The following is a 21,905-nucleotide window of genomic DNA, read 5'->3' as shown; positions in this document are numbered from 1 at the left end:
CCTGCCCCCAACGTCGCCGCTACTATAATAAAGTTATTAACCCCTAAACCTAAGTCTAACCCTAACACCCCCCTAAGTTAAATATAATTTAAATAAAACTAACTAAAATTACTATCATTAAATAAATGAATACTATTTAAAACTAAATACTTACATATCAAATAAACCCTAATATAGCTACAATATAACTTACTTTGTAATACTTACATTGTAGCTATTTTAGGATTTATATTTATTTTACAGGCAACTTTGTATTTATTTTAACTAGGTACAATAGCTATTAAATAGTTAATAACTATTTAATAGCTACCTAGTTAAAATAATTACAAAATTACCTGTAAAATAAATCCTAACCTAAGTTACAAATACAGCTAATACTACACTATCAATAAATTAATTCAATTAATTAACTACAATTATCTAAACTAAAATACAATTAAATAAGTAAACTATAATGCAAAAACAAACAAACACTAAATTACAAAAAATAAAAAAATATTACAAGAATTTGAATCCAATTACATCTAATCTAAGCCCCCTAATAAAATAAAAAAGCCCCCCAAAATAATACAATTCCCTACCCTAAACTAAATTACAAAGTAATCAGCTCTTTCACCAGCCCTTAAAAGGGCTTTTTGCCCCAAAGTAATCAGCTCTTTTACCTGTAAAAAAAAAATACAATCCCCCCCAACATTACAACCCACCACCCACACACCCCTACTCTAAAACCCACCCGATCCCCCCTTAAAAATACCCAACACTACCTCCCTGAAGATCACCCTACCTTGAGCCGTCTTCAGCCAGCCGGTCACCGATGGGACAGAAGAGGACAACCAGACCGGCAGAAGTCTTCATCCTATCCAGGCAGAAGAGGACATCCGGACCGGCAGACATCTTCATCCAGGCGGCATCTTCTATCTTCATCCTTCCGGAGTGGAGCCATCTTCTATCCAGGCGGAACCATCCTCTTCTTCCGATGTCCTAAGGCAGAATGAAAGTTCCTTTAAATGACGTCATCCAAGATGGCGTTCCTCGAATTCCGATTGGCTGATAGGATTTTATCAGCCAATCGGATATTAAGGTAGGAAAAATCCGATTGGTTGATTTAATCAGCCAATCGGATTGAAATTCAATCCAATTGGCTGATTGGATCAGCCAATAGAATTGACCTTGCATTCTATTGGCTCATCCAATCAGCCAATCGGATTGAACTTCAATCCAATTAGCTGATTAAATCAACCAATCGGATTTTTCCTACCTTAATTCCGATTGGCTGATAGAATCCTATCAGCCAATCGGAATTTGAGGGACGCCATCTTGGATGACGTCATTTAAAGGAACCTTCATTCTGCCTTAGGACATCGGAAGAAGAGGATGGCTCCGCGTCGGCTGGATATAAGATGGCTCTGCTCCGGAAGGATGAAGATAGGAGATGCCGCCTGGATGAAGATGTGTGCCGGTCCGGATGTCCTCTTCTGCCCGGATAGGATGAAGACTTCTGCCGGTACGGATGTCCTCTTCTGTTCCATCGGTGGCCGGCTGGCTGAAGACGGCTCAAGGTAGGGTGATCTTCAGGGGGGTAGTGTTAGGATTTTTTAAGGGGGGATAGGGTGGGTTTTAGAGTAGGGGTGTGTGGGTGGTGGGTTGTAATGTTGGGGGGGATTGTATTTTTTTTACAGGTAAAAGAGCTGATTACTTTGTAATTTAGTTTAGGGTAGGGAATTTTATTATTTTGGGGGGCTTTTTATTTTATTAGGGGGCTTAGATTAGGTGTAATTAGATTAAAATTCTTGTAATTTTTTTTATTTTTTGTAATTTAGTGTTTATTTTTGCATTATAGTTTAGTTTATTTATTTGTATTTTAGTTTAGATAATTGTAATTAATTTATTTAATTAATTTATTGATAGTGTAGTGTTAGGTGTATTTGTAACTTAGGTTAGGATTTATTTTACAGGTAATTTTGTAATTATTTTAACTAGGTAGCTATTAAATTGTTATTAATTTAATAGCTATTGTACCTAGTTAAAATAAATACAAAGTTGCCTGTAAAATAAATATTAACCCTAAAATAGCTACAATGTAAGTATTAGTTATATTGTAGCTATATTAGGGTTTATTTTATAGGTAAGTATTTAGTTTTAAATAGGAATAATTTATTCATTATAGTAATTTTATTTAGTTTTATTTAAATTATATTTAATTTAGGGGGGTGTTAGGGTTAGACTTAGGTTTAGGGGTTAATAACTTTATTATAGTAGCGGCGATGTTGGGGGTGGCAGATTAGGGGTTAATCATTGTAGGTAAATTGCGGCAATGTGGGGGAGCAGATTAGGGGTTAATACAATTTATTATAGGGTTTGTGAGGTGGGATTGCGGCTGTTTAGGGGTTAATATATTTATTATAGTGGCGGCGATGTCTGGTCGGCAGATTAGGGGTTAATAAGTGTAGGTAGGTGGCAGCGACTTTGGGGGCGGCAGATTAGGGGTTAATAAATATAATATAGGTGTCGGTGATGTTAGGGACAGCAGATTAGGGATTCATAGGGATAATGATTGTGGCGGTGATGTCCGGTCGGCAGATTAGGGGTTGATTTTTTTTATTATAGTGTTTGCGATGTGGGGGGGGCCTTGGTTTAGGGGTTCATAGGTAGTTTATGGGTGTTAGTGTACTTTTAGCACTGTAATTAAGAGCTTTATGTTTCGCGTTAGCCCATAAAACTCATAACTACTGACTTTTTTATGCGGTAGGAGTCTTGGAGGTAGAGGCTGTACCGCTCACTTCTTCCAAGACTCATAATACCGGCGTTAGGCAAATCCAATTAAAAAGATAGGATACACAATTGACGTAAGGGGATTTGCGGTAGCCTCGAGTCACAGAAAAAAAGTGAGCGGTACACCTGTACCTGCCAGACTCGTAAAACCAGCGGGCATTAAGAATCAGCGTTAGGACCCCTTAACGCTGCTTTTTAAGGCTAACGCAGAACTCGTAATCTAGCCGTTAGTGTTTTGTGATACCCGATTTCAATAAAAACCTTTTTTCTACTTTCTAAACATGTGAAAGGTTTCTTCCCTTGTGAATCCTTTCATGCTTTTTCAGATCACTCTTTTGTGTAAAACTTTTTCCACACTCTGTACAGGTGAAAGGCTTTTCTCCTGTGTGAATCCTTTCATGCTTTTTCAGATCACTCTTTCGTGTAAAACTTTTTCCACACTCTGTACATGTGAAAGGCTTTTCTCCTCTGTGAATCCTTTCATGTGTTTTCAGATCACTCTTTCGTGTAAAACTTTTCCCACAATCTTTACATGTGAAAGGCTTTTTCCCTGTGTGAATCCTTTCATGCCTTTTCAGATTATACATTTGTGTAAAACATTTTCCACACTCTGTACATGTGAAAGGTTTTTCTCCTGTGTGAATCCTTTCATGAGTTTTCAGACGATCCATTTGTGTAAAACTTTTTCCACACTCAGTACATGTGAAAGGCTTTTCTCCTGTGTGAATCATTTCATGAGTTTTCAGACTATCCATTCGTATAAAACTTTTTCCACACTCAGTACATGTGAAAGGCTTTTCTCCTGTGTGAATCATTTCATGATTTTTCAGATGATCCATTTGTGTAAAACTTTTTCCACACTCAGTACATGTGAAAGGCCTTACTCCTGTGTGAATCCTTTCATGAGTTTTCAGACTACCCATTTGTGTAAAACTTTTTCCACACTCAGTACATGTGAAAAGCATTTCTCCTGTGTGAATCCTTACATGCTTTTTCAGATAACCCTTTTGTGTAAAACTTTTTCCACACTCTGTACATTTGAAAGGCTTTTTTTCTGTGTGAATCATTTCATGAGTTTTCAGTTTACACTTTTGTGTAAAACTTTTCCCACTTTCTGCACATGTGAAAGGCTTTTCTCCTGTGTGAATCCTTACATGCTTTTTCAAATCACCCTTTCGTGTAAAACTTTTTTCACACTCTGTACATGTGAAAGGCTTTTCTCCTGTGTGAATACTTTCATGAGCTTTCAGACTATCCATTCGTGTAAAACTTTTTCCACACTCAGTACATGTGAAAGGATTTTCTCCTGTGTGAATCCTTTCATGAGTTATCAGATCACTCTTTCGTGTAAAACTTTTTCCACACTCTGTACATGTGAAAGGCTTTTTCCCTGTGTGAATCCTTTCATGCTTTTTCAGATCATACAATTGTGTAAAACATTTTCCACACTCTGTACATGTGAAAGGCCTTACTCCTGTGTGAATCCTTTCATGAGTTTTCAGATTATCCATTCGTGTAAAACTTTTTCCACACTCAGTACATGTGAAAGGCTTTTCTCCTGTGTGAATCATTTCATGAGTTTTCAGATGATCCATTCGTGTAAAACTTTTTCCACACTCAGTACATGTGAAAGGCTTTTCTCCTGTGTGAATCATTTCATGATTTTTCAGATGATCCATTTGTGTAAAACTTTTTCCACACTCTGTACATGTGAAAGGCTTTTTCCCTGTGTGAATCCTTTCATGCTTTTTCAGATCATACATTTGTGTAAAACATTTTCCACACTCTGTACATGTGAAAGGCCTTACTCCTGTGTGAATCATTTCATGAGTTTTCAGACGATTCATTCGTGTAAAACTTTTTCCACACTCAGTACATGTGAAAGGCTTTTCTCCTGTGTGAATCATTTCATGAGTTTTCAGACTATCCATTCGTATAAAACTTTTTCCACACTCAGTACATGTGAAAGGCTTTTCTCCTGTGTGAATCATTTCATGATTTTTCAGATGATCCATTTGTGTAAAACTTTTTCCACACTCAGTACATGTGAAAGGCCTTACTCCTGTGTGAATCCTTTCATGAGTTTTCAGACTATCCATTTGTGTAAAACTTTTTCCACACTCAGTACATGTGAAAGGCATTTCTCCTGTGTGAATCCTTACATGCTTTTTCAGATCACCCTTTCGTGTAAAACTTTTTCCACACTCTGTACATTTGAAAGGCTTTTTTCCTGTGTTAATCATTTCATGAGTTTTCAGTTTACACTTTTGTGTAAAACTTTTCCCACTCTCTGCACAAATGAAAGTGTTTTCTCCTGTGTGACTTCTTTCATGAGTTTTCAAATAATCCATTTGTGTAAAACATTTGCCGCACTCAGGACATGTGTATTGTTTCTCACCTGTGTGAATTTTGTAGTGTTCTAGTAGAGGAGACTTCCATCTAAAGCTTTTCTCACATTCTGTACATTTGAAAGGTTTCTCCTTTGTTTTAATCATGTGGCTAGACTGTAGACTTCTCCCTTCTTTAATATGTTTTGAAAACTCAGTAAGTGTGTGTGGTTTTTCCTCTGGGATAATAATTTCACTAGATAAGTCATAAATGTTGTCCTCTTGTTTGATGACTAAATTACTCTCTGTACATAATGATTGCTTCACAGTTCCTGCCAATTCACCATCTTCTCTACATATCTGCTGTGATATCCCCAATGTTTGTGAATAGTCATTAGTGTCTAAGACTTTTGGAGTTTGTGGTTTCATTCTGATGTTTCCTGTAGTGAAGGATGGATATGAACTATTCAAATGTTTATCTACATAAAAAGAAATGGAATAAAGAAAAATAAGAATGTTTATTCATTTATAATATAATCCATCTCAATAAAAAACATTTTTTATACTCAAAATATGTCTTCCATTTTTTATTTTTAAATTTATTTACCTGTAAATCACAAATTAAAAAAGGATGACATAGAATGTAAACATTATTACATCGTAGTAAACTAAATTACTGATGAAAACAAGTTATAGGGCCGCATTAAACAAGGTACATGTGGATAATGTTCTCAGCCAGGGAACACGTACATCTGTATTCTGGGCAAGAGAGGTGGCATTCACCATACTCATTTAACATTGCACAAGCAAATGCACATACAGCCCTGCCTGGCTCATGCTCAACCAGTTGGGTGAGAACATGATGTCTTAATCATCACAGACTAATAATCAGTGTGAGATGTTTTGAGAAGGTAAGAAGCAGTGACCTTATGAGAATCTTTAGCATTCGGCTGTGGTTCTATTTATATAAACAGCCAAAAACTTTATTAGTTTCATAATTACTCACTGTAAAATTAAGCACACAAATCAGTGGTGGTTATGGGGTGGGGAACACTGGGGGAGTTGTGAGTGTTCCACAAATGGGAAAAAGGTAGGCATAAGAGCAGTTATGGGTGTTCCATGAGCTAGTTCAAGGTTAGGCAGTTGTTGGACATGACCTGTCTAAAAGGACAGAGGGAGGGAGAAGTATTTTTTTACCCTCCTCCTCAGCTCAATGGGGGTTGCTCCTTCTTTATAACCATCACTGACACAAATGTACTTAAAGGGACAGTACACTGTAAAATTGTTTTTCCATTAATGTATTTTAAATGACTTGTTATACCAACTGCAGAGTATAAAATATTTGAGAAATTGCATTTTCGGGTTTATTTGTGTATATGAAGTAGCTGGTTTTGTGCTTTGAACCACAGCCTATTACAATGGGTTGAGCTTCAGGTAATATCAGATCTCATTATGTTATCACTTTTATGTACACACACTTGTTTCCTTATCTTATATTTGTCTGGAACACCAAAGCTCAATACATAGAGAGAACAATGGAAAATTATAATTTTATTACTTAATTATCCTGCATCCCACTGGGAGTCTAATCTCTTCTGCTGGCTGTGTTTACTAAGGCTTGTCAATAGCGTATACGCCAGTATCAAAACTTTCAGTATAGGTTGGGAAACCACAAGCTAAATCAGCTATTTCAAATGCTGAAATATGCTTAAAGGAGCTACTTGCAACCAATTTAATACACTCTAGCATGTAAAAAGGATCATTGGGAATAATTTAAAGGGGAGAAAGTTTTGGGGTGAACTGTCCCTTTAAAGACACAGATATACATATAATAGTTTACATTTGTTTAATGAGTGATCTATTCTATTTTACCAGTAATTAAAGTCAGCATAATATCTATGTTACTCACCTAACACATATGCGTTCATGCTGATAACAGGCTCCAATGTCTGTGCTCAGGAAGAAGGTTCCCTTATTCACTCCAGTTACATCAATACCTGATATCTCTCAGAGCTCTGGCTGTGTCTGTAAAAAGTATATTAAATGGTTTGGACAGATAATAATAAATAATGGTTTTGATTAACTGTACGTATGGTATAATTAAAGGCACACATAACAATTCATGTGATACAGATCAGATAATTAGGTTATTACATATGTGCTACTGATTCAGCACATGCATTTAGTACAGTTAGCTCTGTAGGTGTTATAATTACTCTTAAATATGAATCTCCCCAGATCTATAAAACATAATGGTAGAAAATCTATTTAAGTGGGGTCCTATCACAACTTTACAAATATATTATAATCTTTCTTTTCTATCATTTATATGAAACAATATTTTCTCCTGAAAGAAATGTTAAATCAGTTGTTTAAATAGAAGTTAAATTGGATACTGCAGTATTGGTATTGTACTTCCTACTAATTCTCCCTGTCAGACATTTTGTCATGTGCTCCAACCCCAGTCCTTTAACTTCTCTTGGTCAGTACTGAGATGTCTTAAATCACAATGCAAGGGTGTGTGGGAGAGATAGGCACTAAAATGATAATGTCAATTGTTATCTTGGATAGAGTTAAGAAAATAAAGATTTTTTGTGTTTACATAGAGTGATAATATGAGATTTGTTCTTTTGGCAAATTCAGTCCATCTAAAAGTACCATAAGATATAGAATTACAAAACCACACTTGCATAATAAAAATACAATGCAGGACTTCCGGTGGACGGGCTACATAGAAGCAGCATAGCTCCGTGACTACTTCACGAGTTATAGGTAATTAAATAAAAAACTGAGGCCCGTGCTCCTTAGCCCTTGACAGGGATCGTGTCTGGGCAATATAAGAGCAGAGCGGTACCATCTATTTGCCCCACCGAAGCCCTGACTTTAGCACTGAAGGTGCGGAGTGACAGAGCTGAACCTCCGGCGGCTATTTTGGACCTCCTCCTTGCCGCTTGCCCACATCGGAGTACTGCGCTGGGACAGATTGGAGTTTGTTTATGAAAACCCTATGACCTCTAGGGAGAGAGGGGGGGATTTGGGGTTTTGTGCCCTTAGGACCTATTGAAACAAAACCTGAGTGTTAACAGTAGGTAGTGCCTAATGCCAAATAATTAGAATTATTAATGAGGAGAGGGACAGGAAAAGAGAGTCATTTTGGGCACACTTATAAGGGTCAAAACCAGTACTATATTGCTGTGTGGTGTGTCGTGTGTTGATTTAAAACTTAACTTTTATATCAATTTAAATAAAAAAGAATTGTGGAAATTTCCACCAGTGAGTGTATAAAATTTTATTAAAATTGTGTCCGAGTGATCCTCGGTACGCAAAAGCTCCTCTCAATTGTGATACAGTGATCAGTCTGTATCACACTGTCCTGTTTGGGTAATAAGTTCTATAAAATAGATACAGATATCTTTAACTTAATTATTATTCATGACAAAGGTATATGCCAAAACCATAGGTTGGTGTAAGAATAGCACACGCTAATTGTTGATTCCAACCACTGTTTAATTTATATAAAAGTATAATGATACTACAGTATCGTTCTTTATGCTTTTATTCCAAGCGATATTATATCAAGTACAGTGTTATCTATAAATATTAGTGACTTGGAAATTGTGCACAGACAATTAGGTTCTGGTGAATTATAATGAGGATATGGTGAACACCTGTATATCCGACTAATTTTAAACAAAAGATGAGTCAGAGTTTCTCTTATATATAGATGTACTGTCTGAACTTCCGTTTTTAATAAAATTCGGTTAGGGGTTTATACAGGAAAACGTATATTACAGCGGTTATACCAAGTCAAGTTTCCCTTAATACAGGCTTATATGTATCCACAGCCTAAATTATATGCAATTATATAGTGAGGCTAAAGATAGCCAAAGCTATTAAATTTTAGGCTATAGATGTCGCTTAAGTAAGTAAGCGCTGAAATTTTACTTGACCACTATAACTACCTAGGTTCAAATGGCACTTAAAGTAATCTGTCCATAGCGATAGCCTAAAGTTAAACAGTATGCTCCACAAAGGATGTGGCTAACTAAGCCTAAATCAATATTGTATGTAGGCTAATACTGGCTATGGTTGATTAACTAGTTTTAAGATTTATAAAGTTTTTAAGTTAAAGCAAAAAGTGCCTAAAAGAGGCCAACAATTATTATTATACCAAACGGACTATATGAGAGGAGCAGTGCGAACGCCTGACGCGCGTTTCGCAACTGCTTTTTCAGAGGCGTCCGGTCCGACCGCCACACACTGTTTTTAAAGGATCATCGGCAAATCCCGTGGCCGATTACATTCTTGTCAATCAAAGTCAGCCAATCGGCTGCTCTCTAACATCTCGCAGTGTAACGATGATGAGATGACGCGCTGGTCAGCTGTAGCCTGTAAGACACAGGGGTGTGTCGATTGACGTTATTCAGTATGTTATTGTTTACATGTCATATTGTGCTGACATGTATATAGAGCGATCAGCAAGAATTTTGATTGTCACATATGTTTTTTATTCAATGTATAATGACCAGCAAAGCGTGTGTTTGTAAGATTTGACAGTATATATTACATGATCGCCAAACCTGAGAGCATGATAATTCCCCATTCTTGTTTCATCACAGTTAGGATATCATGGCATTTTTCATTCTTATTTTAACACAGTCATCTTTTTGCTTTTTCTGCTTACTTCCATAATGGGGTATTTTATATATTTATTTCAGGATTTTGGCTCATGTACGTTTTAATTGTCATCATTAGTGATGATACACTTCTGCATATGTGTGATTCCGAAAACTGAGCGATTATCTATTATAGTATTTCTATTATTTACGCACTGGTTGTTATGAGGGTAAGTTGTATTCTGAATTGGATATATCTATACTGCATAGTTTGTATATACATTTTAAACTTAAAAAAGGGGCATGAATTTGCAGTTCTAATTAGATGTTCGTGTCTTTGTATAGTAGGGGCCATAGTTCTGGTATGACACAGTGTCCGTGCTAATAAAGTCAAAGTCATTATAGACAATATTTGCAAATTTGTTAGAATAAAGGTTATATTGTATGGTTCTATTTTATTGTCGGTTAGACACATTATTAAACTATGTGTTTATTTACATATTAGAATTTAAAATTTAGCCATACTATTTTCATTATTCCACTAGGAAATATATATAATTCCATATCTTGCTAATTCTGTAATTTCTTGAACAATATTATTAGACTCCCATAGATGTTATAAGAGTTGTTTAAACTGCAACAGATATATCAAGATCATCAGATTTATTGAATCTTCCATTTATATCTTTATTTATATCTTTATACATGGGTTTGTTTGGATTCTTTATTTATATCTTTATACATGGGTTTGTTTGGATTCTAAAAATGGCTATGATACAAGGTGATCTCATTCTTGATCATCATTTATGGCACAGATTAATATTTTTGATGATTAGTGTAAATAAGCACTATATTGTATCATTTCATTTAGACCATTAGGTTTCATACTCTGTAGCCAAAAAATCCACCTGGATTCAGCTCTTAGGAGGGTGTTTTCCATGTTACCTCCCCTGATACCCAGAGTGAGTTTTTGTAAGACCCAACATTTCAGTTCAGGCTTGCTGTCATGATACTCAAAAAAAATGTCTTGCAACTGATGTCAGTTTCTTATCTTTCTCAAGATCTTTCTGGGCATTTTTTATGCTTCCCAGATGTTCGCCCAGTCTTCTTCTGAGTTCCCTAGTGGACATTCCCACGTATTTTTTGTTACAACTGCATTCCAAGCAGTATATTACATTGGACGTTCTACAGTTAAATAGGCCATTAATTCTCTTTACACCTTCTGGGAAGATTGGCATTTCTTTGATGTTCTTCATATAGGTACAGAATTTACATGCACCACATGGATATGTGCCAGTTAGCCCATCTTTTCTGATGCTCGGTTTCCTTGAGAAATGACTTTTCATTACTTTGTCCCTGATTGTTGGTGCCCTTTTCCAACTGACGGCAACTCTATTTCCCACACTTTTAGCTAGATCTTCATCAGTATGTAGTATATGAGCATGTTTGTTTAAGATTGTAGTAATTTCTTCATGGGCTATGTTGTATGTGCCCACGAATCGGATTCTGGTATCTTTATTCTGTTTTTATTTTGGAAACAATAAGTCATTTCTATTCATATGAAGTGCTTTATGATATGCTCTTTTTAGAATACTATTTGGGTATCGTCTGCTTTTCAGTCTTGTTTTTAAGTCTTTTGATTCTCTTTTGAAAGTATCAATTTCTGAGCAGTTTCTACGTATTCTTAGAAATTCCCCATATGGGATAGCTTTTTTAGTAGAAGGATGGTGTGCACTATCAAAAGATAGTATAGAGTTTGTAGCTGTTTCCTTTCTGTGAATGCCAGATTGTACTTGTCCAAACATGTCTCTTGAGATTGTGAGATCAAGAAATGTTACTGCCGTGTCACTTTTTTCAAAGGTTAATTTTAAATTCAGGTCATTACAATTTAATTCCTGTATGAACTGTTTAAACCTTGATTCATCCCCTTTCCATAGAATGAATACATCATCTATGTACCTGAGCCATAAAAGTATGTTGTCTGCATATTGTTCCATCTCTTCTCCAAATACGTGTTCCCGCTCCCACCATCCAAGATATATATTAGCGTATGTAGGGGCACATGCGGTACCCATGGCGGTACCACGTATTTGGAGATAGAATTTGTCATTAAAGACAAAATAATTATGACTCAGGACAAATTTTTGCAGTTTCAGTATAAATTCATTTTTAAGTGAGTTTACATTCAGTTCCATTTCTAGGAAATACCCCACTGCATGACATCCCCATTTATGCTCTATTGACGTATATAGAGACTCAACGTCACATGTAGCAAGCAAGGTATCGGGATCTAAGATCATGCCTTCAATTTTATTCAGAATGTCCATAGTATCCCTTGTATATGAGGGAAGAGAGAGTACTATGTCTCTTAGTCTTAGATCAATATATCGTGATGCCTGTTCACATAGGCTTCCAATGCCTGACACAATTGGTCTGCCGGGGGGTATTTTCTGATTTTTGTGCACTTTGGGTAGCAGGTATAACGTCGCTATTTTAGGATTGCTGACATTAAGGAATTTGTATTCTTTCTTGTCTATTAATTCGTCTTTTTTTGCTGTTTCAATTAAAGTGTTATAGTTTACTAGGAATTCTTGTGTGGGATTTCCCCAGAGAGGTTTATAACAATTTTTGTCCCCTAATTGTTTTTTGGCTTCAATTAGGTATAGCTCAGTAGGCCAGATTACAACATTCCCTCCCTTGTCCGAAGATTTTATCACCACGTCCTCCCATTTCTGAATTTCTTTCAATGCTTTCGATTCCTTTTCACTGATGTTTTTTAATTTTCCATCACGAAGTTTGAGAATGTCTCTGATCACCACTTTCTGATAGGTGTCTATTTCAGGAAACTGGCAGATTTGAGGCATATATGTAGATTTTTTGACTAAATCCTTTTTCCAATCATTGTTGTTCGTATTTTCGTTTTCATTATCCTCTAACAGAGATACCAGGTCCATAATAGCTTGTGTATCACAATTGGTATCTTCATGTTTGGCAAATATTTTATTCAATGCCATCTTTCTGGTAAAGAGATGTATGTCTTTTATGATTTCAAAATAGTCTATATTGTTGGTAGGGGAGAAAGAGAGGCCTTTTTTCAGAACGTTAATGTGATCTTGGGACAGTATTTTATTAGACAGATTTATGATTTGCAGATCTGTGGTTTTTACCATCTCGGTCTTTTCGACCAATCTTCCTTGTTGCGGCCGTTCCCGTACCCCCATCTCGATCTGTTCCTCAGGTTGCGCTCTGTTTTTCCCTCCCCTCCTTTTTCTTTTGTTTTTGGTTTTGTACTTATCTCGTTTTTTGACTCAGTCTGTGATAGTATAGCGAGTCTTTCATTGGCACTAGATACCAGTAGCCTTCTATTAGAAGTGCCCTCCTCTGCATCTTCAGCCGCTGATGATTCGTACTCAGATGTAGAGATTTCATCTTTGTCTTCTTTGGGTGGTAGAAAATTTCTCCTCCGTCTTGGGTTCTGTTCATCCCATGTAAAGACTCTCTCTTTCTCAAAGTCTTTGATGTCCCTACTTAGTTTATCACATTTTGTTTTAATAATTTCTCTTTCTTTTGAGTCTAGTTCTTCCCTTAGACTTTTATATGCTGCTTTGAAGTTGTCTAGAGATTCAAATTTGGTTAATTTTGTTGTTATTTCGGATATTTCTGTGCCTAGTTCTTCAACAATTTCTGTTTCATAATCAGATAGTATAGCAACTAGTACTTCTGAGCAGGAAATTAGTGCTTGTTCCCATCTTCCCCTGTAGCTTTCTATATGGAAGCTGAAAGATGGAAATAGCCTCACTCTTAAGCCTCTAGGGATTATGTGTTTTGCTAGATATTTGTCATATGCACTTTTATTCCATACAGAACGTGTGTGTTTCCTAAGCAATTCACCCAGCTCTTTCAGACCAGATTCCCAGTCATCAATTTCTGTAGGTTTATAACCTTCAGCCGACAGATTAGCGAATGTTTTGTCTATGTTTGCTTTGCGATCCTTTTCTCTCTTTAGAAAATCTTCCATTAGATTAATGGAAGCCATAGTTCCCCCAAGAAATGACTACTGGATAGTCTAAGTTTAAACTTGTTTATGAAAACCCTATGACCTCTAGGGAGAGAGGGGGGGATTTGGGGTTTTGTGCCCTTAGGACCTATTGAAACAAAACCTGAGTGTTAACAGTAGGTAGTGCCTAATGCCAAATAATTAGAATTATTAATGAGGAGAGGGACAGGAAAAGAGAGGCATTTTGGGCACACTTATAAGGGTCAAACCCAGTACTATATTGCTGTCTGGTGTGTCGTGTGTTGATTTAAAACTTAACTTTTATATCAATTTAAATAAAAAATAATTGTGGAAATTTCCACCAGCGAGTGTATAAAATTTTATTAAAATTGTGTCCGAGTGATCCTCGGTACGCAAAAGCTCCTCTCAATTGTGATACAGTGATCAGTCTGTATCACACTGTCCTGTTTGGGTAATAAGTTCTATAAAATAGATACAGATATCTTTAACTTAAAACATACAACATAGCCCATGAAGAAATTACTACAATCTTAAACAAACATGCTCATATACTACATACTGATGAAGATCTAGCTAAAAGTGTGGGAAATAGAGTTGCCGTCAGTTGGAAAAGGGCACCAACAATCAGGGACATAGTAATGAAAAGTCATTTCTCAAGGAAACCGAGCATCAGAAAAGATGAGCTAACTGGCACATATCCATGTGGTGCATGTAAATTCTGTACCTATATGAAGAACATCAAAGAAATGCCAATCTTCCCAGAAGGTGTAAAGAGAATTAATGGCCTATTTAACTGTAGAACGTCCAATGTAATATACTGCTTGGAATGCAGTTGTAACAAAAAATACGTGGGAATGTCCACTAGGGAACTCAGAAGAAGACTGGGTGAACATCTGGGAAGCATAAAAAATGCCCAGAAAGATCTTGAGAAAGATAAGAAACTGACATCAGTTGCAAGACATTTTTTTTGAGTATCATGACAGCAAGCCTGAACTGAAATGTTGGGTCTTACAAAAACTCACTCTGGGTATCAGGGGAGGTAACATGGAAAACACCCTCCTAAGAGCTGAATCCAGGTGGATTTTTTGGCTACAGAGTATGAAACCTAATGGTCTAAATGAAATGATACAATATAGTGCTTATTTACACTAATCATCAAAAATATTAATCTGTGCCATAAATGATGATCAAGAATGAGATCACCTTGTATCATAGCCATTTTTAGAATCCAAACAAACCCATGTATAAAGATATAAATAAAGAATCCAAACAAACCCATGTATAAAGATATAAATAAAGATATAAATGGAAGATTCAATAAATCTGATGATCTTGATATATCTGTTGCAGTTTAAACAACTCTTATAACATCTATGGGAGTCTAATAATATTGTTCAAGAAATTACAGAATTAGCAAGATATGGAATTATATATATTTCCTAGTGGAATAATGAAAATAGTATGGCTAAATTTTAAATTCTAATATGTAAATAAACACATAGTTTAATAATGTGTCTAACCGACAATAAAATAGAACCATACAATATAACCTTTATTCTAACAAATTTGCAAATATTGTCTATAATGACTTTGACTTTATTAGCACGGACACTGTGTCATACCAGAACTATGGCCCCTACTATACAAAGACACGAACATCTAATTAGAACTGCAAATTCATGCCCCTTTTTTAAGTTTAAAATGTATATACAAACTATGCAGTATAGATATATCCAATTCAGAATACAACTTACCCTCATAACAACCAGTGCGTAAATAATAGAAATACTATAATAGATAATCGCTCAGTTTTCGAAAACACACATATGCAGAAGTGTATCATCACTAATGATGACAATTAAAACGTACATGAGCCAAAATCCTGAAATAAATATATAAAATACCCCATTATGGAAGTAAGCAGAAAAAGCAAAAAGATGACTGTGTTAAAATAAGAATGAAAAATGCCATGATATCCTAACTGTGATGAAACAAGAATGGGGAATTATCATGCTCTCAGGTTTGGCGATCATGTAATATATACTGTCAAATCTTACAAACACACGCTTTGCTGGTCATTATACATTGAATAAAAAACATATGTGACAATCAAAATTCTTGCTGATCGCTCTATATACATGTCAGCACAATATGACATGTAAACAATAACATACTGAATAACGTCAATCGACACCCCCCTGTGTCTTACAGGCTACAGCTGACCAGCGCGTCATCTCATCATCGTTACACTGCGAGATGTTAGAGAGCAGCCGATTGGCTGACTTTGATTGACAAGAATGTAATCGGCCACGGGATTGGCCGATGATCCTTTAAAAACAGTGTGTGGCGGTCGGACCGGACGCCTCTGAAAAAGCAGTTGCGAAACGCGCGTCAGGCGTTCGCACTGCTCCTCTCATATAGTCCGTTTGGTATAATAATAATTGTTGGCCTCTTTTAGGCACTTTTTGCTTTAACTTTATAAATCTTAAAACTAGTTAATCAACCATAGCCAGTATTAATCTACATACAATATTGATTTAGGCTTAGTTAGCCACATCCTTTGTGGAGCATACTGTTTAACTTTAGGCTATCGCTATGGACAGATTCCTTTAAGTGCCATTTGAACCTAGGTAGTTATAGTGGTCAAGTAAAATTTCAGCGCTTACTTACTTAAGCGACATCTGTAGCCTAAAATTTAATAGCTTTGGCTATCTTTAGCCTCACTATATAATTGCATATAATTTAGGCTGTGGATACATATAAGCCTGTATTAAGGGAAACTTGACTTGGTATAACCTCTGTAATATACGTTTTCCTGTATAAACCCCTAACCGAATTTTATTAAAAACGGAAGTTCAGACAGTACATCTATATATAAGAGAAACTCTGACTCATCTTTTGTTTAAAATTAGTCGGATATACAGGTGTTCACCATATCCTCATTATAATTCACCAGAACCTAATTGTCTGTGCACAATTTCCAAGTCACTAATATTTATAGATAACACTGTACTTGATATAATATCGCTTGGAATAAAAGCATAAAGAACGATACTGTAGTATCATTATACTTTTATATAAATTAAACAGTGGTTGGAATCAACAATTAGCGTGTGTTATTCTTACACCAACCTATGGTTTTGGCATATACCTTTGTCATGAATAATAATTAAGTTAAAGATATCTGTATCTATTTTATAGAACTTATTACCCAAACAGGACAGTGTGATACAGACTGATCACTGTATCACAATTGAGAGGAGCTTTTGCATACCGAGGATCACTCGGACACAATTTTAATAAAATTTTATACACTCACTGGTGGAAATTTCCACAATTCTTTTTTATTTAAATTGATATAAAAGTTAAGTTTTAAATCAACACACGACACACCACACAGCAATATAGTACTGGTTTTGACCCTTATAAGTGTGCCCAAAATGCCTCTCTTTTCCTGTCCCTCTCCTCATTAATAATACAGATTGGAGTTTAGCAGAGTGTTGGCAGCGAGTGAGACATCCGCTCACGGCGATCGGATCATAGCTGGGCTTCCCACCATCTAGATAGAGGCGTTACACAGGAGGCTCAGGACAAAGGTGAGCATAACTATACCCCTCAGAGCCACGTGGAGTGGAGAGCACTGTGCAGCGGAGAGAGGAGCTGAAAAGACTCAGCGTGCCAACTGAAGGCCTATTCTATTGCATCCATCTCTGGTGCTGGACAGTTACCTCACTGGCATATGAGCTTTGGGCGGCCCACACCTCCACCTTGGTCCATATTGTTGCAGCACGGGAGCCTAGAGATCTGGGCGAAAGGTGAGCACACACATAGATAACAGGGCCACGTGTGTGAGACTCAGGGATTATAGTCTATGTGGGAACTCTGCATGTTTTTACAGGCCAGCTTTACTGGGGAGCAGTAACCGCCAGATTTGCCACAGCAGAGGTGGGTGGTGAGGCTGTGAGGCCGACTGTAACATTTTGGCTGGCAGCTTCCATAACTGCTATAATAGAACGGGGGACACATAATACATGCAGATTGCAGCTATTGCTTTACCCCCAACTGAGTTGGAGAGACACAGCCTGCCTGAACTAAACAGCTCTTTCCTCATACACAGACAGCCTAGACTCACTGGAGGGATATTAAGCTCTCTCTCACCCAGGCCACTGCTTGATCATAGATTTTACTCAGTCAATTCGCATACACAGAGGAGTGGATTACAGAGCTGTGTGAGCTTGTCTGGAGCCCTTTGTCTGGCCTCTCCTGACTGAGCTGACCCTGCCTTTAGACTTTGGCGGTCCTGGGGACGGTGACAGCATATGGACGCTGAGGAACTGTGCTGCATAAGGCTCTCATAAGTAAAATCACAAAAGTTCAAGCGCTTTGTTTGTTTTGTTTACATGCTCTTTTATAATATCTTTTATGTGATTGATAACCCACAAACGAATCATATATAAGGTATCACTATCATACTTAGAATTGTTCCCCAACCTCCTGCAGAGTGCATTTTGTGAACAGCATTTAACTGTATATGCTAATTTTGAATGTAACTGTGGGGCAAGGTAACTTAATGAGCAGGCTTGGGGTAGATTGAGGTGGTTGGTGCTTGCATAGGGGACAGTCTACATAGGCCTGACTACCACCTGTATCATTATCATATTAACGCTATAGGTCTGTTGGGGGAGGGGGATTCCAGAGGTGTCTTATAGAGGTGTTCACTGACACATGTGAAGCAATAGCATTTTATTTAGGCACTGGCAGTCTTTTTCTTTCTCAGGGTACCAACTAATACTTGTAGCTCTCCCACTGGCTGGGACCAGGCTAACTTTACAACACTACCCCTAAGCTACTCAACGCTTTCTCACAGACACATGTGTGATAAACATGTTTACACTTTATATGGATACATTCCTTGAACCTTCTAAAATGTCTGGTAGGGGTAAGACAGGTGAGAAAAGACAGAAAAATAATGCAGATAACGCATCTATCAACACACCAAAAAAACATAATTTATGTAAGAACTTACCTGATAAATTCATTTCTTTCATTTTAGCAAGAGTCCATGAGCTAGTGACGTATGGGATATACATTCCTACCAGGAGGGGCAAAGTTTTCCAAACCTTAAAATACCTATAAATACACCCCTCACCACACCCACAATTCAGTTTAACGAATAGCCAAAAAGTGGGGTGATAAGAAAGGAGCGAAAGCATCAAAAAAATAAGGAATTGGAATAATCGTGCTTTATACAAAAAAATCATAACCACCACAAAAAGGGTGGGCCTCATGGACTCTTGCTAATATGAAAGAACTGAATTAATCAGGTAAGTTCTTACATAAATTATGTTTTCTTTCATGTAATTAGCAAGAGTCCATGAGCTAGTGACATATGGGATAGCAGATACCCAATATGTGGAACTTCCACGCAAGAGTCACTAGAGAGGGAGGGATAAAATAAAGACAGCCAATTGAACTGAAAAAATAATCCACAACCCAAATCAAAAAGTTTTAATCTTATAATGAAAAAAACTGAAAATATAAGCAGAAGAATCAAACTGAAATGGCTGCCTGAAGTACTTTTCTACCAAAAACTGCTTCAGAAGAAGGGAAAACATCAAAATGGTAGAATTCAGTAAAAGTATGCAAAGAAGACCAAGTTGCTGCTTTGCAAATCTGATCAACAGAAGCTTCATTCCTAAAAGACAACAACTAGATAAACTAGTTGTAACTGAGAGTACAACAAAGTTTTAAAGAGAGAATAAATCCACTTATATATTATCAAACTTTTACTCTACTAAATTCATAAAGTGATCAAAATAATAAAATTGTTCCCATTCATTCATACATTATAGTTTATTAATTTAGCTAAGGAACTCACACTCATACAGTAGCAAAAGCTGTGAATTAAAACCACTTAAACTCTGTGGTTTGCATAATAGCCATTAAGTAAATATGCCACTATTAAATATCCTCAATCCTTTAGGATTAAAGTTAACTAAGCCCTTACAATCCGAGGGCTGTATTAATTTTTACATATAGCAATGAAGGATAAGAGGATATAATATTAACCACTTAGTAAATTATTTTACCACAAGAGTAAGCAAAATTAAAAACGGACGACAGGAGAGACAAAGCTGCCCCTGTCGGACCCCTGACACGCGTTTCACAAACGCTTCCTCAGAGGGGGTGCGAGCCGCTGCTACTCTGCGTCTTTTATTTAATCTGAATGCCCACCACTGACACCAGATTGGACACGCGATTGGGAGTTGTCTCCTTACGATTGGCTGATTGTCCTGTCAGTCTTAGCATTATTCTACGTAGGAGAAACTCAAAAAAAGGGTGTGTATCTGAACTTCGCTTAATAATAGAGGCAACACCAATCCACAACACGCTTGTCATACCTATAGTGGGTGTGTAGATATGGGATACTGTGATTGGGCGATCAGATGGCTAAGCGTTATTTGTAAACATTGCAATTGGGCGATCAGATGGCTGAGCGTTATTTGTAAACATTGCAATTGACAGATTATAACTCAATTAATATACTATTCTATTGATTTGGATTTGCGATCTTCCAGATTACTAGCTCTTGTTAGATCAGGAACCGGTCAATAATATGGTGTATGAATGCGAAGTGTAATTTAACGCATGCAAGAAATTCCAATCCATATTGTACATTGATGGCTCCATTTGTCCCAATTGGGATTTATGTAATATACATAGTGGATTTTCACAAGCTCGCAAAGTATGTTATTACTCTTTCCTACATTATTAAACAACAAATAATCGCTGTTATATTTTTATTAATTATATAACAATTGCAAGGATCGTGCTGAAACATATATATAAGATAAGTATTTCATATTGTTACTAGCTACTTTTTCTTGTTATATTTCGGACCACAGTTTTAAAGGTCCATATCCGTATATGCTGTCAACTAGTTGTTTACTTTCTTGCAGATAATATTAACTTATATTTAGTGCTAGATAGGCGTTATTATTATTATGATAATACTAATACCATATTAGGCCACAAAATCATGACAACAAATCCTTTATGCTTGAATGAAAAGAGGGGGCATACTGTGAATCAAGGATTTATAAAATTAGAGAAAGTTCATTGTCTTAGAAAGTACTAAAATTATGAGGACCTTTAACATACAACAGAGAATCAAAATAAATATAGGGAATTATAATATAAGGATGTGAGAAAAATGTGTGAATTGGACAGTGAGAATTTTAACGTGTGGCTACTCTAATGTTATTAGAGTGTGAGTGAGTGTGTCCAACCTGACACTGATGTGTTACAATGGAGAAACTTAATCTCTCTAACAAAAATGTGCTATACAAAGATACATAATATTCTTGTGCAAAATCAAACATAGAATGTGACTTATTCTTAAAGTAACAGTATAACATCACTTTTATCAAAATGTGGTTAATAAAAACACATTATAGGAGTGAAACTATAAGGATAGTGTATGTGTGAATAAATAATATAAGGGACATCAATTCTGAATATCCCAATCTAGTGATTCTTATACTATACAAAGACCCACGTGTAAAGTGCTTGATGGATGTAATTTAATACTAATGTTGATCCTTGGTGCAGTAAAGTGTCAATTCAATTCTTTGGTTGCATTAAGGCATTTGAGCCTGTATTTATGATACCTAACAATGTTATATTCCAATTTTTGACATGGTTCAAATAGGATATGACCAGTTATATTAACTATAACAACTGATGACTTACAGTAAATGGTTTACAAGAAAACAAAATAGTTATTGTAGTCATTCATCCCATTTGGTTTAACAGTATTCAATAAATCCACCTGCACTCCATTTTTAACAGTACTTTTTCTATATTGCCACCTCGAATGCCAAGCGATGCTTTCTGAATTACTGTGAATTTCAAATCTTTAGAAGAGCTCTCATGGTGCAGCAAGAAATGTTTAGCAACTGAGGTTATTTTTTTGCCCTTGTTCAGATCCCGTTAAGCTGTTTTAATGTTATAGCAGTGTTCCAGAATTCTTGTTTTTACCTCTCTGGTAGTCATGCCAACATAGAACATTTGGCATGAACAATGGAGTGCATAAACTACTCCAATTGTAGTGCATGAAAAATGATAGGGTATTTTGTGTACCCTACCAGTTTTATCAGTCAGGGTTTTGAT

At 36.3% G+C, this 21,905-nt stretch overlaps 1 protein-coding gene across 1 annotated transcript in view; it reads right to left on the bottom strand.

Moving 5' to 3' along the window:
- Positions 1–2,479: 2,479 nt before the first annotated feature.
- LOC128659737 (oocyte zinc finger protein XlCOF6-like) overlaps positions 2,480–21,905 on the bottom strand; it is a 149,513-nt gene continuing 130,087 nt past the window's right edge. Inside the window, exons 3-4 of the mRNA XM_053713317.1 lie at positions 7,009–7,124; positions 2,480–5,578 (exon numbers count right to left, since the gene is read on the bottom strand). Coding sequence (XP_053569292.1) covers positions 3,048–5,578; positions 7,009–7,027 — 2,550 coding nt within the window. The 5' untranslated portion in view covers positions 7,028–7,124 and the 3' untranslated portion in view covers positions 2,480–3,047. The remainder of the gene's footprint in view (positions 5,579–7,008; positions 7,125–21,905) is intronic.

The sequence above is a fragment of the Bombina bombina genome, chromosome 5, assembly GCF_027579735.1.
Source record: "Bombina bombina isolate aBomBom1 chromosome 5, aBomBom1.pri, whole genome shotgun sequence".
NCBI classification, from domain to species: Eukaryota; Metazoa; Chordata; class Amphibia; order Anura; family Bombinatoridae; genus Bombina; species Bombina bombina.
This window is presented reverse-complemented; position numbering and strand designations above follow the sequence as displayed.